The sequence below is a fragment of the Rutilus rutilus genome (assembly GCF_951802725.1).
Source record: "Rutilus rutilus genome assembly, chromosome: 17".
Classification (NCBI taxonomy): domain Eukaryota; kingdom Metazoa; phylum Chordata; class Actinopteri; order Cypriniformes; family Leuciscidae; genus Rutilus; species Rutilus rutilus.
Window position 1 is genome coordinate 25,621,299 of NC_140230.1, and position 23,320 is coordinate 25,644,618.

The 23,320-nt window shown below is 37.3% G+C and overlaps 1 protein-coding gene across 1 annotated transcript; it reads right to left on the reverse strand.

The window, feature by feature from the left end:
- Positions 1-505: 505 nt before the first annotated feature.
- rspo1 (R-spondin 1) lies at positions 506-17,857 on the reverse strand. The gene is made up of 5 exons (XM_084385627.1): positions 17,299-17,857; positions 11,753-11,944; positions 8,845-8,985; positions 7,331-7,540; positions 506-1,068 (listed from the first exon to the last, which is right to left on the reverse strand). The coding sequence occupies exons 1-5, from the start codon at positions 17,393-17,395 to the stop codon at positions 923-925; spliced, it is 786 nt and encodes a 261-aa protein (XP_084241753.1). The 5' UTR covers positions 17,396-17,857; the 3' UTR covers positions 506-922.
- Positions 17,858-23,320: the final 5,463 nt, after the last annotated feature.

Sequence of the window (23,320 nt, forward strand, 5' to 3'; positions counted from 1 at the left end):
CAATGTATTTTTGGCCATAGCCACAAATATACCCGTGCTACTTGTGACTGGTTTTGTGATCCAGGGTCACATATTATCGCTGCCTTCTTCTGTGCAGAAAATATTGTATTTATTTCCCCTAAACTAAAGACTTTTATTTTACATAGACCACTAAAACAAGTAAAACCGCTCTACCGGTTGTAAGTTATAAGTGCGTTTCTTCATGTTTGGATAGTTTCATCATCATTAAAGTTCTTCTTTCTCCACATTCTCTCTGTAAACCACAATATCAGTTCCAGTGCCTTCTTTTGTTATAAACAACAGAAAGAAAAAGAAAACATAAAAAAAACAAAGCACTTAAAAAAAACAAAAAACGTTTCACTCTGAGACAGGCTCGCAGACAGACTCAAGACTATTTGCTACCTGTCACAAACATATGGAGATCCAACTCTGGATAAAAAGAATGTGATTACAGCTGGATTAGGTGAATCAAAAGAGATTCTAATGTATTTTAGATGTTCTTTTTGGACGGCGGGCCTCATTTGCAGTGTCTTCTATAGTTCAGAAACCTTTCTGATAGGTCTAAAGAGAAACATATGGAACATTTTGCCAACCACAAACAATGTTGTTTCCTGTGGGAAGGCTTACAAAAAGACGACCCTGCACACGCACAGTCTTTCTGGGTGCTTCCAAATAGCATGAGACTAATCAACCCAGCTCCTTGGTTCCCTCAAGCTTTACTCAGTTTAAACAGTTCATTATTTAGTACAGCAATCCTCCAGTTCTCAATGAGCATGTTTTACGTGTAGCAGCGTTATTCCTTTTTTTTTTTTCTTTTTTTTTTGCATAATTTTGATGTCACAATCAAATACTGTTTGTCTTCAGCCAACAAAGGTGGGCCAGGCCTTCTCCTTTCTCAGGCTCACCTGACACTATGATAAGGTTAGGTCACCATGCTCGTTGTAATGGTGGGGACAGTGGTGGACCGGTTCGGGGGCTTTTTCTTCTTTTTGCCACTTTCCTTGGAGTCTCGTCCACGGTTCTTGCCATTTTTCTCTCCACGGGTCTGTGGGTTCTTCTTATTTTCCCCTAAATAAAAGAAAGTTGCAATCAGTGTTGGGGAAAGTTACTTTTAAAAATAATGTCACAATACAATATTGTGTTACTTCCTAAAAAAGTAACTAATTGTGTTAATTAGTTACTTTTTTATGGAAAGTAATGCATTGTGTTACTTTTGCCTTACTTTTTCTTACTTGGGCTAGGTGTAGTTTTTTTGGTTTTTTTTTGCTTTCAGAATAAACCTTTCTAAATCATTTTCAATTTATACTTAAAACAAGGAAAAAAAAATATCCAAGACATACAACTAGGATAATACATTTGTAATATATATATATATATAGGCCTAATATGAATACAAATGATTCATAAAAAAAAAATCTAAAGCTGTGCATATGGAAGCATATATCCAAATGTGTATAGTACTGTCCTAAAACCTTACTGAAAAACAGGCTGGTTTGTTTCCCATCAGCCTCACTTGCACTACTATAAGAGGGGAGTCAGGGCCTCCGGACTGACTGATATTTGTTATGAAGTTAGTGTTGTGAGTCTCAGTGTTCCCTGGAAACCAAAGTCAACACTCATTTGGTGCTGGAGAGCATTCACTCTGCACTTGATAACATGAGCCACACACACAGCCACTCTGCGGCTCCTGAAATTGGCTCTCTGCTCATCTCAATGCCCTGATGTTCTTCCACAAACTGTTGCATTTGCTTCTACATAAAATGCATGATTAAAAATAGAATGGAAAGGGTGCAGACAAACATTTGTTTAATTAAACCTTTGGTTGTTAATAAAAGTTATATAAAAAGCAGTTTCACTTTTACAGATTTCTTACTTGAAATGGCATCATCGTAAACAGACAAAAAACAACTTTCTTTGGCAAACATTTAAGAGTTTAATGGACTTAGCAAGCAATAATTAGAATTCCCTCAGTTTATTTAACAAACCTGCCAAATGTCTATAAAGGACCAAAAGCAGTTATTTCAGCTATATATATCAGAGATATAGGGCCCTATTTTAACAATCTGAAACGCAAGTATTAAACGCGAATTATACCAGCGGGATAAATTACTATTGCGCCCGACGCAAATCTAAACTGGGTTGGTCTGAAGTAGCTACATTACTCATAGGTGTGGTTTGGGCATAACGTGAAATAAACCAATCAGAGCATCATCTCACATTCCCTTTAAGAGCAGACGTGTTTGTTCCATGGCGGATTGCTATTATAACGGCGGATTTGCCAGGCGCACGCCAGGAGCGGTTCACAGCCGAGGAGACCGATGTTCTCGTCAGGGCCGTAAAATACAGAGAAGTGACATTGTATGGGGATGGGAGAAACCCACCCAAATTAGCTTCGGTTAAACAGGCGTATAATAATTTTGGTAAATGTGTAAGCTAGATTTATGCCTATTTTTTCACATCTTCATGGACACCACAATGATTTCCCTCATGTGGAATATTTTTCCTTGTAATTATGTATGGTTTGCAAAAATGGCAACTGCTGCGTCTGTGTGTAGATGAGAGAAGCAAAGTGTATGCGCGTTGTGCACACGTTGTGAAAACGCGCCACTGACTTTAGACTAGGTTTTTCCTGGTCTGTGGTGGAATTGTTTTCTGGAACTGCAAAAAAGCACCAGGGAACGTTTGCGCCGGAACACGCCTCCTCTTTTCGCTGAACCGCCCCCGGGAGCGCAAGTTCATTCCCTAATTTACCAGCGTGAGTCTGTAGAGGGAAAGTCTGCTGTGCGTCGGGTGCAAAATAGGAATGATACATGCGTCAGTTTACAAAGTCAATTGCGCTGGGTGCAAGATAGGGCCCATAATGTTATATAATTGGAGAATCAACAACTAAATATTTTCTTAATATCATAAGAGAAAGAGTGCTGTTGTACTGTTATTCGGCTGCAGGTAATCACAAGCACTATTCAGAACAGCTCTATTTGTACATGACACAATATGGCCATGTACTTCACTTGTTTTGCTTTACTAGCGAAGATAGCTCCAAATGAAGCCACAGGAGAGCCGGTGCACATCTCGGAGAAACACACAGTAGTGGTGTTTCGTTTCTGAATGAATGTTTTTAAGCAAATCGTTGGATTGAATGACTCAATTAAGACACTCACTTGTTTTGTTCCTGAACAAATTAGTAGTGTGTTTTAAACAAATCAGTTGAATGAATGATTCAATGACTCACTCACTCACTCACTCACTCACTCACTCACTCATAAAGACAGTGGCTGCATATGGAATTGCATACTTCCCTAATATATAGTAGGTGAAAAACAGAGAATTGTCTGAATTCACAGCATTCATAAAACAATATGCGAAAAGTACCACGGTACCACATTCAACACACATTATACTACATACAATGTACTTTTTAGCAGTCAAAGTAATTAATTATACGAAATAAGTACCTATGCGATTTCGGACGCAGCCAGTCACTTGTTTGGTTCCTAAATTAAATGAATAGTTCACTTAAAAATGATTTTTTTTGAAAAATGAATTTTTTTGAAAAATGAATTTTTTTGAAAAATGAATTTTTTTGAAAAATTAAATTCTTTCTTCTGCTGAACACAAAATAAGATTTTTTAGAAGAATGTCGGTAACCAGAGAATTGATGGGCCCTATTGACTTCAATTGTAGGAAAAGAAAATACAATGGAAGTCAATGAGGTCCATCAACTGTTTGGTTACCAACATTCTTCAAAATATCATCTTTTGTGTTCAGCAGAAGAAATAAGTGAACTATTCCTTTAATCAGTGCAGTTTGAACAATTCATTTAAATGAATGATTCAATGACTCACTCATCACTCATAAAGTCACTTGCGCCACCTACTGGCATAACAATGTAACCTACTGAAAGATTCATAAGTGGTGAAAAGACAAGTGGTGAAACCTCCCAGTGCTCGTCCAATCAGATTAGAGGATTGAAGATAAATATATTGTACACAGGGCCTACATTTTTTTTTTGCCATGCCTGCCAATGGCTGGTGACTTAAGAAAATATTCCGGCCATAAATGTTTTTTACCAGCCATGAAACATAGATTAATCCTTATTAAAGTTACAAAAGTTCTTTAGTCAAGAGCAGTGAGTGATTTTTCTTTGTCTTTTGTTGTTTGAATCAAATTAAAAACACAGACAGCAGCAATAATATTAGGCTGCTGTCACTTTAACAGCTAATGCCCGGATCCAATATACTGAATATATTTTCTTTCTCAACTGTTTACGTTCACTTAAGACATAACTGACAATGTTTATGAGGATACCATTTTGACATATTTTTGTTTGAATATGTCTGTTCAAGAGCAAGAAGACGTGAAAGAGAGCTCCATTTGGTATTCGCGTGCTGTCTGAGATGTGGATTTCTGGGCATGCGAGAAACCAATTGAGTTCCCTTTCCAGTCTTCTTGCACTCTCGTGACGATGCCAAACTGGCCTGTCATCTGTCCTGAGCGTCGTTCACGTTTGTTCACATTCTCACAATATTGCAACATTGTTAGAATTCTTAAAATATTAACGCCCAACTGGCGATTGACACCGTTTCATATACTTGCCAACGCCAATTTTTACTTGCATTTGGCACTTGGTGAGTGTTATTTTAGGCCTTGGTTGTATGTATTGTATAAAAACAATTAATAATTTTATAGTTTTATCAGTGACAAGATTCCGGAAGATTTCCAAAAACAAAACAAAAGAAGTCTAATTGAATTCAATCGTTTAGTATTCACTGCTTTGAGAAGAGCAATCTTGTTCATGTGAGGAATTCAAAGGCATTAAGTTCACAAAATGTGAAAAAAAGCTCAACTCAAGTGTCAGTTAATCACGATTTAAAAACCGAGGTGAAACGAAAAAAAAAAAACATGGAAGGAAATGGAGCCTTTGGATCCACATGGAGGAGACTTGTTAGCTTTGATAAAGCGGTAAGAGCGCTTGGGGAGGATCCATTCATTTATGACAGCAATAATTACAGCGGTGCTCAATCCAACCTAAACACCATCGCCTGACAAAGGCAATCACGCATTTAGTGTATTCGGTTTTCGTGCAAAGACATTTATTAAGCTACAGGAAGGGGAAGAGAAAGGGGGGAGCTTGGCATAATCAACACAAAGCGTGAGATCTGCAGACCAGTAAATCACCGGTGTTATACAAGCACTGCCCCCTGTGATTTTTACAGCAGCCCTGTCAGCCAATTCCTGCAGATGTATTCACAGCCTTGCTAATTTAGCACGAGGTGAACATTTACACACTTTGAAAAAAAGAGGGCGTTTGGGTCATGCAACCCCATAACCTGTGCTTTCTTTGACACCTGAGTTGCATTAATTCTTTTCGGCTGGGTGTTGCCGCTTTGCTTTTGTGGCGAAAACATGTTTTGACTCCAGCCGGCAGAACACTTCTCTTACTGATCATATCTTAACATAGTTAGGACAAGCATGATATTATGAGATTGAACTACAAACAAATGACTTTACATGTGTCCAGACCTATTAGTTCACCATAGCTCTCTCTCTCTATGCGAAAGCTTTTACGACAAGTGGACTCTCTAAGTTTAGAAATTTGGCAGGGGATATAGCACTTTTATGGGGCAGTTTATAATATTTCACTGTTAATTATTCTTATGGACCCCGGGTGAAAATTCTTTCCACAATACGGGCGTCATGCAGAGTAAATTTGCCTCTCATTTCTCAAATGGCGCTGTCACACCTAGTCCGGCAAAGCATGGAGGCCACTTCTCCCGACAGAAGAACAGTGAGCACTTGATCTTTTGAGGCTGTTCGCATGAATAATTTCCAGGAACACACCGTTTCTCAACAATTTGATGAAAACTAAGAGCTCTAGAAGGTATATTCTGGTGTTTATTTTAGGAACCACTCAATGGGTGGCATTACAATTAGCTTCGCATTTAGACTGAGTCATGAGTCATGCTTTTTCCTAAACTGATCGCTTGAATATGGTATCTAGGTATGCTTGCACCTTAATGTTAACAACATGTGATTAAATTTAAGAGACCTCAGTTTTTGAGAGATATCTATTGGTAGACAAAAAAGAAAGCAAAAACAGCCTACGAGTGAAAGCAGTCGCAATCACGTCAACACTTTTTATTAGCCTGGCTTGATTTTTTTGTATTGTCGATGACATGTTTGTTGCAAGATCTTCTGTAAGCTAGTCTATTGCAAATTTTAGCATTCATTAAAAAATTTGATCATATGTTCTTGAATGCATGCTAGATTCGAATTAAGTGAGCAGAAGATTACCTGATTGTACAAATTGTAATCGATTTCTTTAAAAAAAAACACATTCTTTTGCAGAAAGTATACTGAAAATAAAACAAAGTTAATTCAGCTTAACTTGAATAATGAAAAGTTAAACTTTTTTTTAATCATCTGAAAATAATAACGCTAAAAAATGCAGAAAGGTAATGTTTTTTTCAATGCAATTTAGCAATTGTTGGTAATAATTTTTAATCGTTTTTGAAAGAAGTCTCATGCTCACTGAGGCTAAATGTATTCGATGAAAATGCAGTAAAAACAGTAATATTGTGAAATACTATTACAATTTAAAATAACTATTTTCTATTTTTAGTATTCTATCATTTATTCCTATGATGACAAAGCTGAAATTTCAGCAGCCATTACTCCAGTCTTCAGTGTCGCATGATATTAGAGAATTAATTGTAATATGCTGATTTGTCGCTCAAGAGAAATTTACGGTAGTGTAACAACTGATATAGTCGAAAGCTTTTTTGTACACTTACACTATAAACTACCTTTTTCCTCAATGTAAACTCCTATAGGCTGAAATCTACACAAGCCATCCAGGCGAGTGCAACTGCAGGAAGAAACAACTTTTCTTTTTTTAAGTTTACATCCAACAGGTCCACTACAGGTCCACTAACGTTCCTTTTTCCGCTCGAGAGCCAGAGAAGCATTTTAACCTCACTTTCCAGTAAGTTAAAGCAACTAACAAAAGGCCGCCTTCAGATCTGCAGCCAGCAACGAAAAGATTACAAACCAGCTGGGCTTCTGTTTATTTACTGGGAACACTCAAGGATTTATTTACACCGTATTATGTCAAAACCCGTAAATAAATGAAATCAAATTAGTTTCAGGAGACTGTTTACATGTTTTTCCGAGTGGCCAAAAAAGATAAATGATCGATAAATCAACAAATCTGTAATTTGCAAACATGCGTATTGAAGTTGGATAGCAGATTTCACGCATTCCTTTTGGCGCAAGTATTTCCTATCCACCCTCTTTCCAACATTTTTCTGTTAATCTTTCTCTGATTTACCTTTGCAAGGGATCTTTTTCTGCACGGTACAACTCTGGGTCTGTGTCTCTGGGACGCAGCCCGAGGGCGGCGCGGCCCCTGTGGAAGTGGCAGGACTTGGAATCTGTACGGGCTCCCTGGTACGGGTCTGGTTACCCTTTTTAAAGCCACATGTTTTGTTCTTCTTCATGCAAGGGCCCCATGGACTCCACTCGCTTAGATCACACTGGACTGCAACAGAGAACAAAAAAAAAACGTTTTTTAGAATGAATCTAGCATGTACCAATTACACATTTAATATTTTCAGACATTAGGGAAAAGACTCAATTGTTTGGGGTTTGAACATTTTGTTCCTCTGGGTGGGGTTACTCCAGACAAAAGTTGAAGAAACTGCATTAGGAAAACCAAAAGAATCCACAGTGGACTCAGACTGCTAAAACCCAGCATCACTCACTATTTCCAATTACTTTTTTCTAAAAAGCAGAGCATGTGTTATGATTGTATGAGGTAGGCTCCATTTTTATTCAACGTAATGACAAGCTGTCAAGCTCCAGACTTTCAATTGGATTGAGCTGTTTTCAAACACAAGGTCTTTTCTGAGCATCCAATTTTTTGGTCTAATGTGTATGGGGGCAGGAAGGTCAAAGGAAATTCATCCATGCCAAAAGCAATACACATTACAATAAACATTACAAAGTGGTGGACTGACTCATTGACGCAGGTGAGGCATCTTAAGCTTTGGCGCAATGTCACACTGGAAGTCGAGTCTCTGCATTTAAAGGCCAAGCAGCCTGGAGGAGCCAGCACCACCATTGAGAGTAATGCTATCAGTGCTGTGTTTGCTTGCTTCTGACAGAAACATTTTCAAAAGAAATCAATAAACCCTTATCATCCAACAGGCCTTTAGCCAACGTTCCTCTCAACAGCGATTGAGAAACCACAGAAAAAGAGAATTTGAAGAAATACAAAAAACATAAGGTATCCAAGAACTTTCCAGTTCCATCATTCCAGCAGCATAAATGATTTGCAACGACAGAAGTACAGTACCATGTGCCCATAAAAACTGATGACATGCGCAAAACAAAAAATAGCTTAAATACACAGGCTGCATATTAAATAAAAAGCTTAAACATATGGATTTTTTTATGAAATATTATATTAATTAAATATCATTGTGTGTCATCATCTTTACACAATAACATTTTAAATACTAAATGTTTCTTAAAAACTGCATTAACCACAAAACTTGGCCATGTGAACTGTAATTGTAAATGACACAGTGATCTAGGTTTAGTTTTCAAAGTTTTTACGTTTGAAAGAAGTTGTATTTTCATTTAACACTCACAATTAGTTTTTCATGTTTGACAAAGTTCATCAAGCATAGCAGGTGTTAAAATGCTGTTCATTAGCACTTGAAGACATACTTTTTCTGGTCAAATGTATCAAATCTAAGTTACATATCATGCACTCTCATAGAAAGAATCGTATGAAAAAGGCACGTAAGCAAAATATAAGAAACAATGCTGCTCACTCACCTACACACTCCATGGTGCCATTGACGGCGAATCCTTCAGGACAGCTAGAGAAACACCTCCCTCTGTGTGAGTACAGGCCCTCCTTACATTTTGTGCAAAAGTTGCGGCTAAAACATGCCTCACAGTTTTCTATTTTACATTCTAAAATGAAGAAAGACATAAGAAGATTAATAATCATATTATCAAGATCAATTGTAAACTATGAACAAGTGGTCCACCATCTGGTTGTTGTGGCTCTTACAGTTTCTTATCCAAAAAGTAGTCCATTCAAGAATGTTAAGACTTCATCACACCTCTGTCTCATTACAAGCCTGCCGTCTTTGATCAAACATACAAACTGCCTCAAATTGGAGGGAAATTGTGGATTTTGGCAGAATGAAAACCATGAAACAGAATCTATTTCCCCACTCATAATCCCATTACTATTATCCTCATTATCTCATTATGATAAATAGGGGATCCAGTTCTTAAATATCATTCTCAATCTTTTCCTTTGATGCTGTAAAAACTGCTCTAAAACTCATGTTGAGAATGATTTCAAAGTCCTTCAATGGTAGCAGAAGTCCAACTGGTAAACGCTCCTCATTTTAGGTAAGTTCCCTATGTTTTAAAGCAATACAAAAAGTAAAATCCTAAACCCGATAATTTTATGCTTTAAATCGGATTATAAATCCCTTTTTTCCCCCAACAGTCTTCTGACTGACACAGACTTTCTGAATTTTGAATCAAGAAGGACTGCTAATAATTTTGCAAAACAGATTTAATCGTTAAACTACCGTGACATATGCGAAAATGTGCAAAATTAAGGTTCTTAAATTTCCGTTCGAATACCTGGGACTTTCTCAGAGCAGCAGCACACGGATATCTCGGATATCTCTGAGTCCCGGCCAAAAGCAGAAGAGGGCCCAACAACATACTTGAGCCGTGTTTTTTGTTATTACCTCTGCTCTCAATTACTACTTAAAATGCCTGACAACTAAATTAGTAATGTTTGGAGCAAATTCTTTTCCACTCAAGCATTTACAAATGCACCCTTAATGCAAGACAAATGTTGTTAACAAGACATCATGGGGATTTGGAGACAAATCAAATGCACACAGCTGATTGAATAATTGCAGCGGGGAAGCCACTCAGAGGCCTGCATGAAGGAGGGGTTCGCATGCACAGCCGTCTTTCAAAACACGACAAAAACACTCCAAGTGAGAAATACACAAATACGTCGAGGGGAAATGTTGACAACAAGAGGTCTGGTGACGTTCTGAGCGATTTGGAGTCGACACCTGTGGACACAACACATTTCGGTCTCAATGTGTTGGTCATAAAAATACTTAGGCTAACTAGCGGACAGCTGCATGTGGTATTTCAAAGCAAGTGTAAAGTATACAGTCAAGAAATGATGAATTAAAGGCTCCAGAGGGTTGTGAAATAAAAACAGTGCTCTGCTAATTTCTCACTTCCCTTGATGCTAACATTTAAATTTAAGGTTATCTAGAATGAAAGTTTAAATCAGAACCATCTGAGAGGTATTAGGCGGAGTGATGCAAGAGTGTATCTTGGTAACAAAAGTATTTTCTTCCTATAACAAAATATAATGACTCCAAGCTGTGGTTCACACTAATTGGCTATCAAAACACGCTTGAAAAGGGAGCGAGACGTTCAATTTACAACTGGAAAATCTTTGGTAGGTTGAAGTTAGAAAGGGCTCAAATAAAGCTATTAATTTCCTCCCACAACAGGAGTAAAGAGGTACCACCAATCAATTTACGAGAGGTATTTCCTTGTTTATCTCCCCTGCTTTGCCTTTATCACAGTAAAAATGCTCACGCACATGACGGGAACAGGCCGCCGAGTCTCTGGCTGAAACCTAGAGAGCGCACTGTTAAAACAAAGAGGCTGTTTAAAGGTAAGTCCTCGTTATGCTTTTTGCGTAGGGTTTGCGTAGAAAGAATGAAAAAAATATGGCCAGAGTTGAACTATCATGACCTCTGCATTTACAGCCTACAATAATAACACAGACTTCCTAGGAGAAACAGACAAACAGCAGCGTATTATCAATGTTTTGCTTTGTATTTCATCCCCCAACCCTTTTTTTTTACCCGCAGAGTAAGAGAAAACAGATCGCTGCCTCAACATTTGGCATTCACGGGTCAGATGCGCAAGTTTAATGTCATTGGTGGGTTACAGTACTAATGAATATGGTGAACAATGTGATTGTTTTGTAACTGCATCATTTGTGCCATCTTCTTCCTAATAATGTTAAACACTGTATAACTGACGTTAAAGCTTGTGCAAACAGGAAAGAAAGGTCATTTTATGACGCTGTGTTGATCACACAATTCATCTTCATTTTTCAAGAGGGGAGAGGGGGTAAGATGTGTCAGTGGGCAAGCTGTGTTACTCCTCAACCTAGCAAATTGCAATTCTTGTCATTTGATATTATATAAGCTTTATCTGCCTATGACTGACAGATGGACAATAGCAATTCATTTAATTTACGCTACTTTATGAAAATACATCTAAAGTGTATATATATTACAGATGTTCACCAAGACTGCAAAGATTTAGTAGAATATTGTGAAATGAATGTTTGTTATTATATATACATATATACAGTAGTCAACATTTGAAAAAGTCAAAAAAGTTCATCAAAGTTGTCCTAAGACAAGTTTGATGAAACTAAGGTTTTGATCCACTTCAAATGTTGACTACTATATATATATATATATATATATATATATTAAATGTAATTTATTCCTGTGACCAGTCTTCAGCCATCCAATCCTTAATGTCACATGATCCTTCAGAAATCATTCTGATATGCCGATATCACAGCTTACCTCATTCTCCCCGTATACTTATTTACAGTTTTGATATTATAAAAATATTCCAGCAGAGCTTGAAGACTCACGTGTGCATTTGTTCATATCCCGATTTCGAATACCATAATATCCAACAGGACAGGCAGCGAGGCAAATGCCAATCTGACGGATGTCATTCCGCTCCAGTAGGATGAAGAGTCGGGGTCGACATTTAAGACAGCCGTTGTACTCTGAGCAGTGTTCGCAGCCATTTGAGCATGATGGTGGTACTTCAGTGCTTACTGATGAAAGAAAGACAGAAAAATAGGAGTGAGCGTGATATTTGGCAGTGTTTTCTTACAGTGTAGAACACCCTTTGTAATTCAAAGTGCTTACGATGACTATAGTTCCCAAGTAGTTAAGTGCCTTGCACAGGAGTAGACAGCTGAATTACAATGTCAGATATACTCTGCAGCCACCCCTACCTGGATTTGAACCTGCAGCCTTTGAATGAACAACCAAGGTCCTTTACTACGAGTTTACCATCACCCCTAAATATCAAGATAAATAAACTTATTATATTAAATATAGAAGGATTGACAGATGGACAGACGGACAGATAGATATCAGACAGACAGACAGACGGATAGATCCAAAATACAACATGTGACAAGCTATGCTAGTCATTTGAGCAAAACCGTGTATGATAATACAAACTCGGTAGGTGTAATATAATTCATTTGAGAGAGCACTGTGAGAACAGGCGATTCATTACAACACATCAGCATGAGGATTTCTAAACAGCACTTCAGACTGCAGGGCTGTAAACATGGCACTGGTTTATCTTATTACACACAGTGTTCTGTGTTTACAGCTCATTTATGCCAAGTACCCTTGTTCGTTTCACGCTGTTCATTTGAAACATTCATGTGGAAATCTTTCATTGGATGATGTTGCAGTATTTTTTAATGATATGGTCAAAATTTGGGGACATCACGCACAGATTTGTGATGGGTCAACTAGGGACAAAGGGGCCTGAAACTTCAATCTTTTCTCGTTCTGTTCAGGTGCCCCAAAGTGCTGACACATGATGAAATAAAATCAGCTACAGATATCTAAGAAAGCTCACTCATCCCTTGTGACTTTCATGCCTTGCTTTTAACGTCCAAAAATTTCTGTGTTTGAGGCCAAGAAGAAATAAACGATTACACTGAAAGCATGTCAGAGTGCACATCCTGTTCCCGGTAGTCAAAACCGCGGTCATCTGCTTTAATTTATGAGTCTATGTGTGTAGCATCAGCTTTAAATATACATACTCAAAAGGCAATCAATCTCTATGCTGTTAAAATAACCGTCTAGCTGTAAATATGCTGCACGTACAGTAAGTGATGCAACCTAATGGATGAATAAATCCCTTAAATTGATCTTATTTTAAGAATGTTTACATAAGTTTTTGCTGGAAAACATGACAAAAATACTTAGATCATGTAATCTCATCCATCAACCAAAAAAAAAAAAAAAACATTCATATTAAAATTATTTACTATTAATATTCAGTAGCAAGGACTCCCTGGTGGGTTCAGCTTAACAAGGACCACCAACCATCCAAAAAAGTCCATAAAAAGTTGCTTAGAAGTGAATCATTTTCAGGCATATGGGTGTCCTTTATCCGATCGCTGCATTCCTCTCCACAGCTGAAATAAATGAAAAGGCCTCTCAGCAGGAACAACAAATATGAAACTAGCATTATAAACGATGAACGTGAAAAATTGTTTTGCACGGGTCTATTAGCCCGGACAGATATGCAGGAAGGTTGGTTAGGTTGCATGTACTACACACAAACCTTGCACACACTAAAAAAAGACAGCCTTTGCACTTCTAGACCGTGTTCTAATATGATGACTAAGGTCTCCTTTGGATTCAAGCGAAAGATTACAAAAAGTGCAAGGAATAAATAAGACCTTTATATGACCAAACTCACAATGAGATCATCATTCAACCTAAAATACCCTGAAATATCTCATTTCCGAACTCTAAAGGCAATTTACTAGCAGAGAATCTAAAATTTCCTTAAAATTGCGGAACATCACTAAACAAGCATTTTTTCATACATAATGGACTAATCCATGTGAAGTCACACACTGACTATGAATAGAATTGCAAACATCTGCCTGCATTCTTATCAATGGTCATTCACAACTACTTTAGCTGAACTTGACAATAAACAACAACACAGTCAGTGAATAAAAATTAAGAGTCCTGCACCTTTCAGTTGAGTCTCGGACAACTGAATGTGGCCAGTTCAAGTCAAAGATATTGCTTTATTTATTGTTTATGCATTGGCATCAAGCATTGGCATATGCATTGGCATTGGCATCTCTGGTTTGTATCTTAAAACGAATGCACCTCCGTTTCCAGACACAGTGACATTTTCTTTTCTTTTTTTTGATTCTGGGCTAGAATGATTCCTTCATTTTAACCATTTAAAATATGTCTTCAAACATACATGGAAATATATCAAACAGTAAGAAATTGTATGAAAGTAATCAAAATATTATTACTAATTATTTTGCACAATCTTTACCCAGAATACATAGCCGTCTTCATTTCTTTAATCACAAAATTGTCAGACTGTGCCACATTCACATGTATCCCCCTTGAAACCATAAAATGAGTGATTTTATCCAGCTGAATAACATTTTTCCCCTTTCATTATCCCTGAAATATCATTAGGTGGACTGTTTATATAAGCTGTTGGTGATGAGCTGCACTGTATTAAAGTTTTCCACTTTGAACATGTTCATGTGAAAAAGGCTTTAACCCTACAAGATGTGGCAGAACATTGGTTCACAATGACCTAAAATTCAGAGAGGGGCCAAACAGAAACAGACAAGTAGAATATTTCTTGGAAAGCAGAAATCATCATCAGTGTATTGAGGAACTACAATTCAATACACAGGATATCATACACATAAATTGATTTCAAATTTAGCTGGCAAGCTGTTTAAAAATATTGAAATATTTTCAATAAAATTAATTGCGTCAGACTTCCTTTCTTTAAGAGAATATTTCCTGATTTCAATTTATTTTGCTTATTCCACTGGAAAATATATTTTCTCTTGTTTAAAGCATTAGTCTAGCTAAATTTAGTGAGGTTAATGCTTTAAGCAAGAACATTTTTTTTTGCTAATATAGGGTAAGAAAAAAAACGTACGTCAAGATATATTCCCTGAAAACAAATCTTATTGCTTACACAATTTTAAAAGTGTTTTAAAATGAACGATTATTAATGACTGTTTAGACATTTTTCACTGGAAACCAGGGCAAAAATACTGAGAAAAATTACAGAGTAGGCAGCTGGATTAATGTACAGAGCGATATCATAAATTAAAATAGTTTATAACGAGCAAAAATAAACTCTTAGACGAAATGAAATATTAGTTGTTTTGCTAGTATGGTTTGGATATATTTAGAGCGAGAGAGAGAAAAGCAGGAAAGTACCAACAGGCACAAAAGTGTGACTGCTGATCAATCACTTATAATAACAGCTGTCAGAGGTGTTTGCTTTCATTTTGTTGATAGAACGCTAAAAAACTCCACTATCAAGAAGCACTGGTCAGATTAGTTTACAGTGAGGTCAAGAAGTCTTAACAGATAGTGAAGCATCCGCTGATTTATTCGACCAAGTTACACTGTTTATTTCTCCACAGATAGCTCTACATTCTCATCGGTGCTGTGTTTTGATTAGCACTTCTAGTCTTAGTGCAACGCAGAGGTGGGTAGTAACGAAGTACATACTTCGTTACATTTAGGCCTAGGCCTACTTGGGTTTTTTTTTTTTTTTTTTTTTTTTTTTGTAATTTTAAGAGTAGCCTAGATTTAAATGTGGGTAGGCCTACTTTTACTTTAACTCGAGTAGCCTACATTTCTAACGGGGAAAATGTTTTCCTTTTACTTAGTTACGTTGGACTACGTTCCTCTCGTTACTTTATTTTATTTTTATTTTTTATATAAGCGATGCTCAATTCACAAATGAAACACTCTTTTGAGTCGATTCTGTTCAAAGACTTCATCAAACAAGTTGGCAGATATGTCTAAATTGGTTCGCAAATCAGTTTGAATGATTTGTTCAGTTTCCTTCACACACTGATTGTCTGAAGCGGTTTCACACTCGGTGTCGTAACAGGAAGGTTTAACATCAAGAGCGTTGAAGTGGCCGTGGACTTACAGTCAAGTGAAAGCAAATCTGCAAATGCATCATATTGTTTGCCAGCGATGATGATCTTTATTAGTTTAGCATCTTCGTAATCGTGTGCTGCCTGTGAATGAATGATTCAGGAGATAGCCTTCATTCGATTTCATTTCAGTAAGGTAGGTAATGGCCTACATTTTACGACCAAACAGATTATTACGCCAAGATAGCACTACCACAAAGTATGACATTACCCGTTTTTTTGGACATATAGGCTGCCCTACCTTACATTAAGCTGCCACTGTTCATAGTTTATGAAATGAACACCCGCCATCCAGCGGTAATTTGTGTGTGAATTGCGCGCGCAGTGACGTGCGAAATCGTCTTGAAAACGAATGCCATTACCTGCCTTAGACACAGTTAACCAGTTTAAACATGCTTGCAGAAATATATATTTGATTACATTTTGAAGAACAGACGGAAGAAGATCCGTCGATGTGCATTTGTTCGTTGTTTGTGTTCAGATGTTCAGCTTTGTGTACAGTCACTGTGAATGTCTCTGCATTACCTACAACTCCCTCTAGAGGAGGCTGTACACTCCTCAACACTGCAAGCAGTCGTCAATATACATTTCCCACTGAATAATCTCACCCCTTCATTTAAAAGTCACATTATGATAAGAAACTGATTTTTTTTTTTTCATTATACCAAAGCTCAAAAGTACTTATTTGTTAGCAATATAGTACACAAAAAGATAGGCCACTACTTCTTATAAACATAAATGTTCATTAAAATATGAAACACTAATCCTACATCAGTGCTCTTACTAGAAGACATGCACACACGTGAGAGAACGTATGTAATATTTGAAAGTGAGCTCCGCTGCAATGTGCAAGTTGATTTTTCATTATTCTAAAGCCCCAAATCATTTACTAATTGAGTATTTGACAGCATAATACTACACAAAAAAAAAAAGATACGCCACTTAAATGTCACTTTCCGTAAACATAAAGTGTTCATTAAAATATGAAACAAAATATATTGCAATATTAGAAGTAAGTTCTGCTGCAATGTGTGGGTTTCAAAACTAACTTTTCCATAAAATAAATAAATCATGAAAAAAGTCATAAAAAGGTTAGAGTTGCTCTGCTCTTGAATCCAGGCAAAAATCTCTAATCGGTCAAATTTGACCACGCTTTGGAACATAACATGCTCATTTGCAATTCGCCTTTAAAATAAAAGTTGCTCTTAAAAGCAGCAGAGCAGGTCCTAAACAAGTAATACCCACCAAAACTGGCTCGAAAAAATGATAAAACCATTCCAAGGAAGTCAGAAACACTCTTATGAGCCAGAAATATTAGGGACTGACAAAGAAATTAAATGTGAAACGCTGCACTATGTCATAAGAGACAGTTAACCCGAGCTACCTAATGATGAGAGAAAAAGACAGACATCAACACTCACTCCGTCTCTGTCTTCTTGCTTTGGAGGCCTTGAGGTTATCGCCGTGACCCATGGAACTGAGGAAGACCACTGCCAGCACCACCAGTCCCAAATGCATAGTCCCTGCTGCCCAGTCACGCTGGGTCCCGCCTTCAGGCAGACAGATCACAGCTGAGGGCGCCCCTTTCACGCTGTGGCAGGTGGAACAGAGTCGACTACAGCCGGTCGCGGAGCCCTTGGCTGGAGGCCTCTGCAAGTCCGAACATATTTGGAGAACAAACCATAGCACTCAACACGATGAAGATGAGAATGATGAAGTCTGGGTGCGGAGAGCCGGGGTGAGATTAGATCTTGTGGACAACGCAAAGTGCCCTTCAACCCATGAAGCCTGGGGCGAAACCGAGAAAAGAGAGAAGCTTGTGGCGGGAGCTTGCCAGGAGATCCTAACGTGAGTGAGCAACACAGCCCAGGAGCATGTGTCTTATTAGGGATGCTGGGAGGAGGAGGGTGAGTGCCGAAAAAAAAAAACAGAGATGGAGAAAGGTTCTGGACTCCTACGCGTGACAACGCATCCGTCAGTGCCAAGATCTGCTGCGGAGAGACAGAGAAAAGGGGGCGAGCGAGGGAAGGAGGGAGTTGGATGTGGAGAGGAGTGGGTGAATGGGGGGAGAAAAAGCACAATGAGACATGTATATAAAACCGTACTTTAAGTCAGCGTGTCAAAAGAAAGTCCAAATATTTTGCCATGGGGAAGAGATGCAAGTTTTTTAAAACTTCAAAAAACTACTTTTGCATTTTCTGTAAACTGTCATGAAATATTTTTTGGAATCGAGGAAAAAGCGACGGAAAGAAAATAGCCTTACGGAGGGCTTACATAACTGCACTCTTTCATCTCTATCACTGCTCTTTCTCAACGAAGTTCAGCATTTCTGCGCTCTAAATTTGTTAAATTGATTCATGGATGTCTGGTCTGGAACTACAAATGCGGACACAATAGTTTGTGAAACATAAGCTGAAACTGGTATTTTGTCCGTTTTAACCACACATTCCAGCCATGCTTATTTTTTCCTTTGCCAGATAGATTCATGAGCCGGGAAAGCAAACAAAATGCTTCATTTTAACTGTAATTTCCCATTAAGACTGAAAAGAGCTGTAGAGTCCAGCCACTGGAGCTAAAACTGATTTGATCAGAAATAGGTCACCGTGAAACAAATACCACAATAACTTATAGTCGATGCACTTCCAAAAGTGAGGAATGGAGGGGGGGGGGAGGGGGAAACATGTTTACCCCATCTGTCAGAAAACAATAGGCAGAATTTTTTTTATCTCAAGCTAAGAAAGCGGTCACATTACGCCTCTCATTATGACAGATAGTTATGTTTATAGAATGATTCTTAATCACATTCCAGCAGAAATGGATGAGCGTTCTGGATTTACGCAAGAGAGACATCATGCCTAGAAGTTTCAGGAAAGCAGGGCCATATTTGGCCACAGGTCCTCTGGATCTTGTATCATGTTATTTGTTAATTCTTAGCATACCAAAAAGTGCTTTTAAATGCCAACAAAAACTCGACAGATATCTATATTTCATTTGAGCTCCTGAAATATGAAAAGCTGCTGAGTCTATAAATTGAAATTTATGAACTAACATGCAAGACAAACATGATTTTTCCTCTGTTTGCTTTGAATTTCACTTCCAAAAGCAACGGTGAAAATGCAGCGGGTGGAAAAGCCACTTTGTGCAAATATGTCATGCAAATATAAAACATTATTAATAAGAAGTTATAGCACGATATACATCATAAATAACAAGAAACATTTCTTTCTCTTTGTTGAAGGGTTGTTAACAGGATCCTTTGGTTACAGCGATGTGGTAAAACTAAGCGACAGCAAAAATGTATAAACCACATATACAAATGTGTTTAGTGGACATGATTTAAATAAGGGGGAAAAAAGGAAACAATATTTATCTTGCACATCAAGCATTAAACGATGATCTCTAGTCTGAAGGAATAAGAAGAAATCTTCTTACAACCTCCTCTCTCTCCACCAAAATTTTGAGGACATCTTCTTTTCCCAAAGTTTATTTATCTTAGGCAATGAATAATATTCCAATGTCTTTGACACTTTCTCCGTATTTATAACCCAGAGCCAAAACCTCCTGTTGCCTGCTGTTCGTAGCGCTCGTCAGCAGTATTCATTTGGAGAGATATGTCAAGTCTGACGCACATATGCCATCGCCCTGGAAGCAAAAAAGGGCATTTCTCCAGAAAATAAAAGATAGATGATGTTCGAGTTTACATTTTCAGAATTCAGGTGAAATCAAAAAAAGGGAAAATTTATGGATTTGGTTTAGATTCTAAATCAAAAAGAGAAATCTAATCAAAAACTGTGTGTAAATCCTTCCTCTTTTAAGTCGAATCCAAGCAAATCTACTGTCATTTCCCAAATAAGCTTCTGAGTGCAGCATGAGGGGCATCCCCACCATCTGACCAATTATGCCTCTGAGCTTTTCTTAGGACACTGTGACATCTTTTCATGTCTTTGCTCTCTCATTCACAAACAACAGATCCTGGTCTTCTGTTGTGCTCATTCAGCTAAATAACAAACCAAAACTCTGACTCATTTATAGTAAGAAGATTCAATTGTCTGTGTAATTTCTCCTGATGTATGTATCAACTGCAAAGTGCAGCAGTTAACTCTACAGTATATAGAATATATTGAATCCCAAACTTTTTCAGGTGGCAAAACAATTTTGAATTTCTTTCGAGGTCGGTCACTGATCCAGACTGCAATTTTGTCTGCAATCTTGCAAATGAATTTACTAATCTAGACTCATCTAATGTACCTAAATTATCTGATGGACTGAACATTTATGTACACTTATAAAATGAATCATTTAAAAATAATGAATCAACTAATTCATTGAGTATAAATTAGTCGCTTAATTCAAAGTTAGTGTAACAGAACATTACTATTTTAACATTACAGCATATTAGAAGACTGAAGGATCATGTGACACTGAAGACTGGAGTAATGATGCTGAAAATTCAGCTTTGCACCACTGAAATAAATTACATTTTAAAGTAGGATATATTAAAATAAAACAAAACATTATTTTAAATTGTAATAATATTTCACAATATTACTGTTATTTTCTGCATTTTTGATCAAATAAATGCAGGCTTGATGAGCATAAGAGACTTCTTTCAAAAACATATTAATGTTTCCAAACGGTTGACTGGTACATATGTATATAAATTATTATACAGCATCATATAATAAATATAATATATTTCTATAATTTATATAATGATAATAATATTAATAATGTATTATAATTTAATACATAAAATATTTTTCTATCAGCCAATCAACTAGCGGGCCATAGAATCCCTCAGGGACCACCGGTGGTCTCAGCTCTAGTCCATTTCAGTATATCAACAACTGTTTTTTTGTTTGTTTGTTTTTTAAACTGCCTTTTTCTGTCTTATATAATGAAGGCCAACAGCCCAGTCTATTCCACAGAACATGTGTTCAGACAGTTGTAGGCAGCAAGTTCAGGCAGAACCATGAAAAAGGTCAGAGCAGTAAACAGGCCATAAACAGAGTCTGTAATAAAGCAGAGCAAAAACAGAGTGGATGTCTGTCTGGCCTGTTCTGGAACCATGGCCCAGACCCCTTGGAAATCCTCCGCTCAAGAAACCCCACAGAAATGAGGAAAGAAAGTTAAACGTTCAACATCCATCCCAAATGGCTACCAATAAAAGCCTATGGACTAGACTCAAAACCAGAAACGGTGATGACCTGACAAAGAATTAGTGCTGTGTTTAAAATGGTTGATCGGAGTGTGTATTTGGCACATAAAGTACTTTTTGGAACATTGTTTCAGTAAATACGGCAGCCAAACATGAAACCACAAAACTAACCAATGATCATGCAGTAACTATGAGTAAAGTATACAATAAATCTGATGTATTCAGTCAGCACAACAATCCATGTGATTCAGCACACTAATGGGTGACCCTCTCTTTGCCCTCAACATCACACTCTCTCTTCATCCGAAGTGGATCTACGCCAGCACCCATGAGTCAGGACCACAAGCAGTTTCATTGAAATATCTGTCTAAGGCAGTAAATGACGCTGTTAAATCTGTTTACTGGCACCGAGCGTGCAGCTGTCAGACTGCACCTGTCTTTATCTCTATACCTTCATCTCTCCCTCTGGACTGGTCCTCTCAACAACACTTAATGGTTTTACTGCAGAATGCTGGTGCCAGATTACCTAACACTGGGCAAGAGACAGAACAAGGGATGTTTAAAAACCATAAGATCTGGATTTTAGTAACTGGCAGGTCAAAACTTGGATATCCCTGATGAACTGTGTCTCCATTCTTAACCTTATTTGGCCCTCAATAATAAATCAAAGACCAGAGCATTGAGCACAAAATTCTTATTGTGGGCATTTTTTTTATTATTATTTTTTTCGGTCTAGAAACCTGTAATAATAATATAATAATAAAAATAATCCTTTTATTAATTATAACATTTTAACTTTTTCAATATTTGATTGTATGTTATTTAATAACAATACGAAGACATTTCAATATTTATAATTTGTTATTATTATTGTTAATAATAGTATAAGAAAAAAAAGTTTATAAAATTCGTCACACAAAATGGTAACAATTAACTGATCAAATAAAATGATAATGATTAAAAACTTAAGTGTCAATACATAGACACCGTCATCATATAATCAAAGTAGGCTAAACATTTCGACAGATAATCTAAAAAATTAAAATATTAGGTTAGTTAATAAAAATGTCAAGCTCTGCGTGGTATAGCCTAATGAAACTGGATTTTATTCCGTGGCGATCTCTCAAACGTAAACGAATGTTTTGATACACTAGAAATAATGAAGTAAGCCGATCGTATAACCTACCTACTATGTATCGCGAGCGTCATATTGATCCACTGAGCGCGAGGCTCTTATGTGTCTGTAATATGGGCTTCTCCTCGCGCTGCTAGCAGACACCAGCGGCTGAGCAACAGATTGTCAACTATGATTATTATGGGACATGCGCTTCTTGACTTGCTTTGACATCGATTAAAATGTCATGACAGTTTACATCAGTGTCCCCGTGCGTAATCTGAGCAATACTGGGCATGGGAGAATGGAAAAGAAACAAAAATAACTTTAAATAGAAAATCCCAAAGATAAATCTCCTAATTCCACTGAACTGCGCTTTTAATGGAGCCCATAGAGGCCTGGTTTATTTTGCGGTTCTCTGCCGTAATTCTGAAACAAGTCCCACATAAATCCACTTTTAAACTCCGGACAGCATCCAAGTCATTGCGGAGAGCCTCTACCTCACGAAGTTTGCATCCAACTCCATCTAGAGCAGTTTCGGCGTGCTGAAGGTTCATCTGGCCCCACCCCTCAAAAACACACATTGAGAGACAAAAAACCTGTGATGGAATTGGGTTGGAATGTTGTTTATTTAGATCTTCACCTTATTGACAAACATCCCTCCATCCATCCATCCATCCATCCATCCATCTATCTATCTGTAAAATAAAAACATCTGTAGAGACCTTCAAAGACCACTTTTATTCTATGACTGTTTGTTAATTATGACATTATTCATATTTAAAAGATGGATCAAATTGCAACAAGGAATGCTCCCAAACTTTTATTTAAAACTAGTTCATTCTTGGGTAATATGAATAATCATGTTTTTTATCTGTAAAAAAAAAAAAAAACTTAAACCTTGCCATTGATGATAATGTTTTCATGAGAATCTATAAACCACAGACACTGAGCTACATATTTTCCAGTGTTTTGCTGTATAAACACATTTTCTACCTCAAGCGGCAGCAAAAATGTGCCTTCTATGCTGCTGTAGATGCAGCCTCGCACCACCCATGTGAACATGGTGTTCATTTATGAAAATGATGGTCAGGATGTAACTAATCCAGAGGGTGGATCTAGATTGCAGTCCAGTAATTGGTGACCTCTATCTTCAAAGCAGGTAACAGGC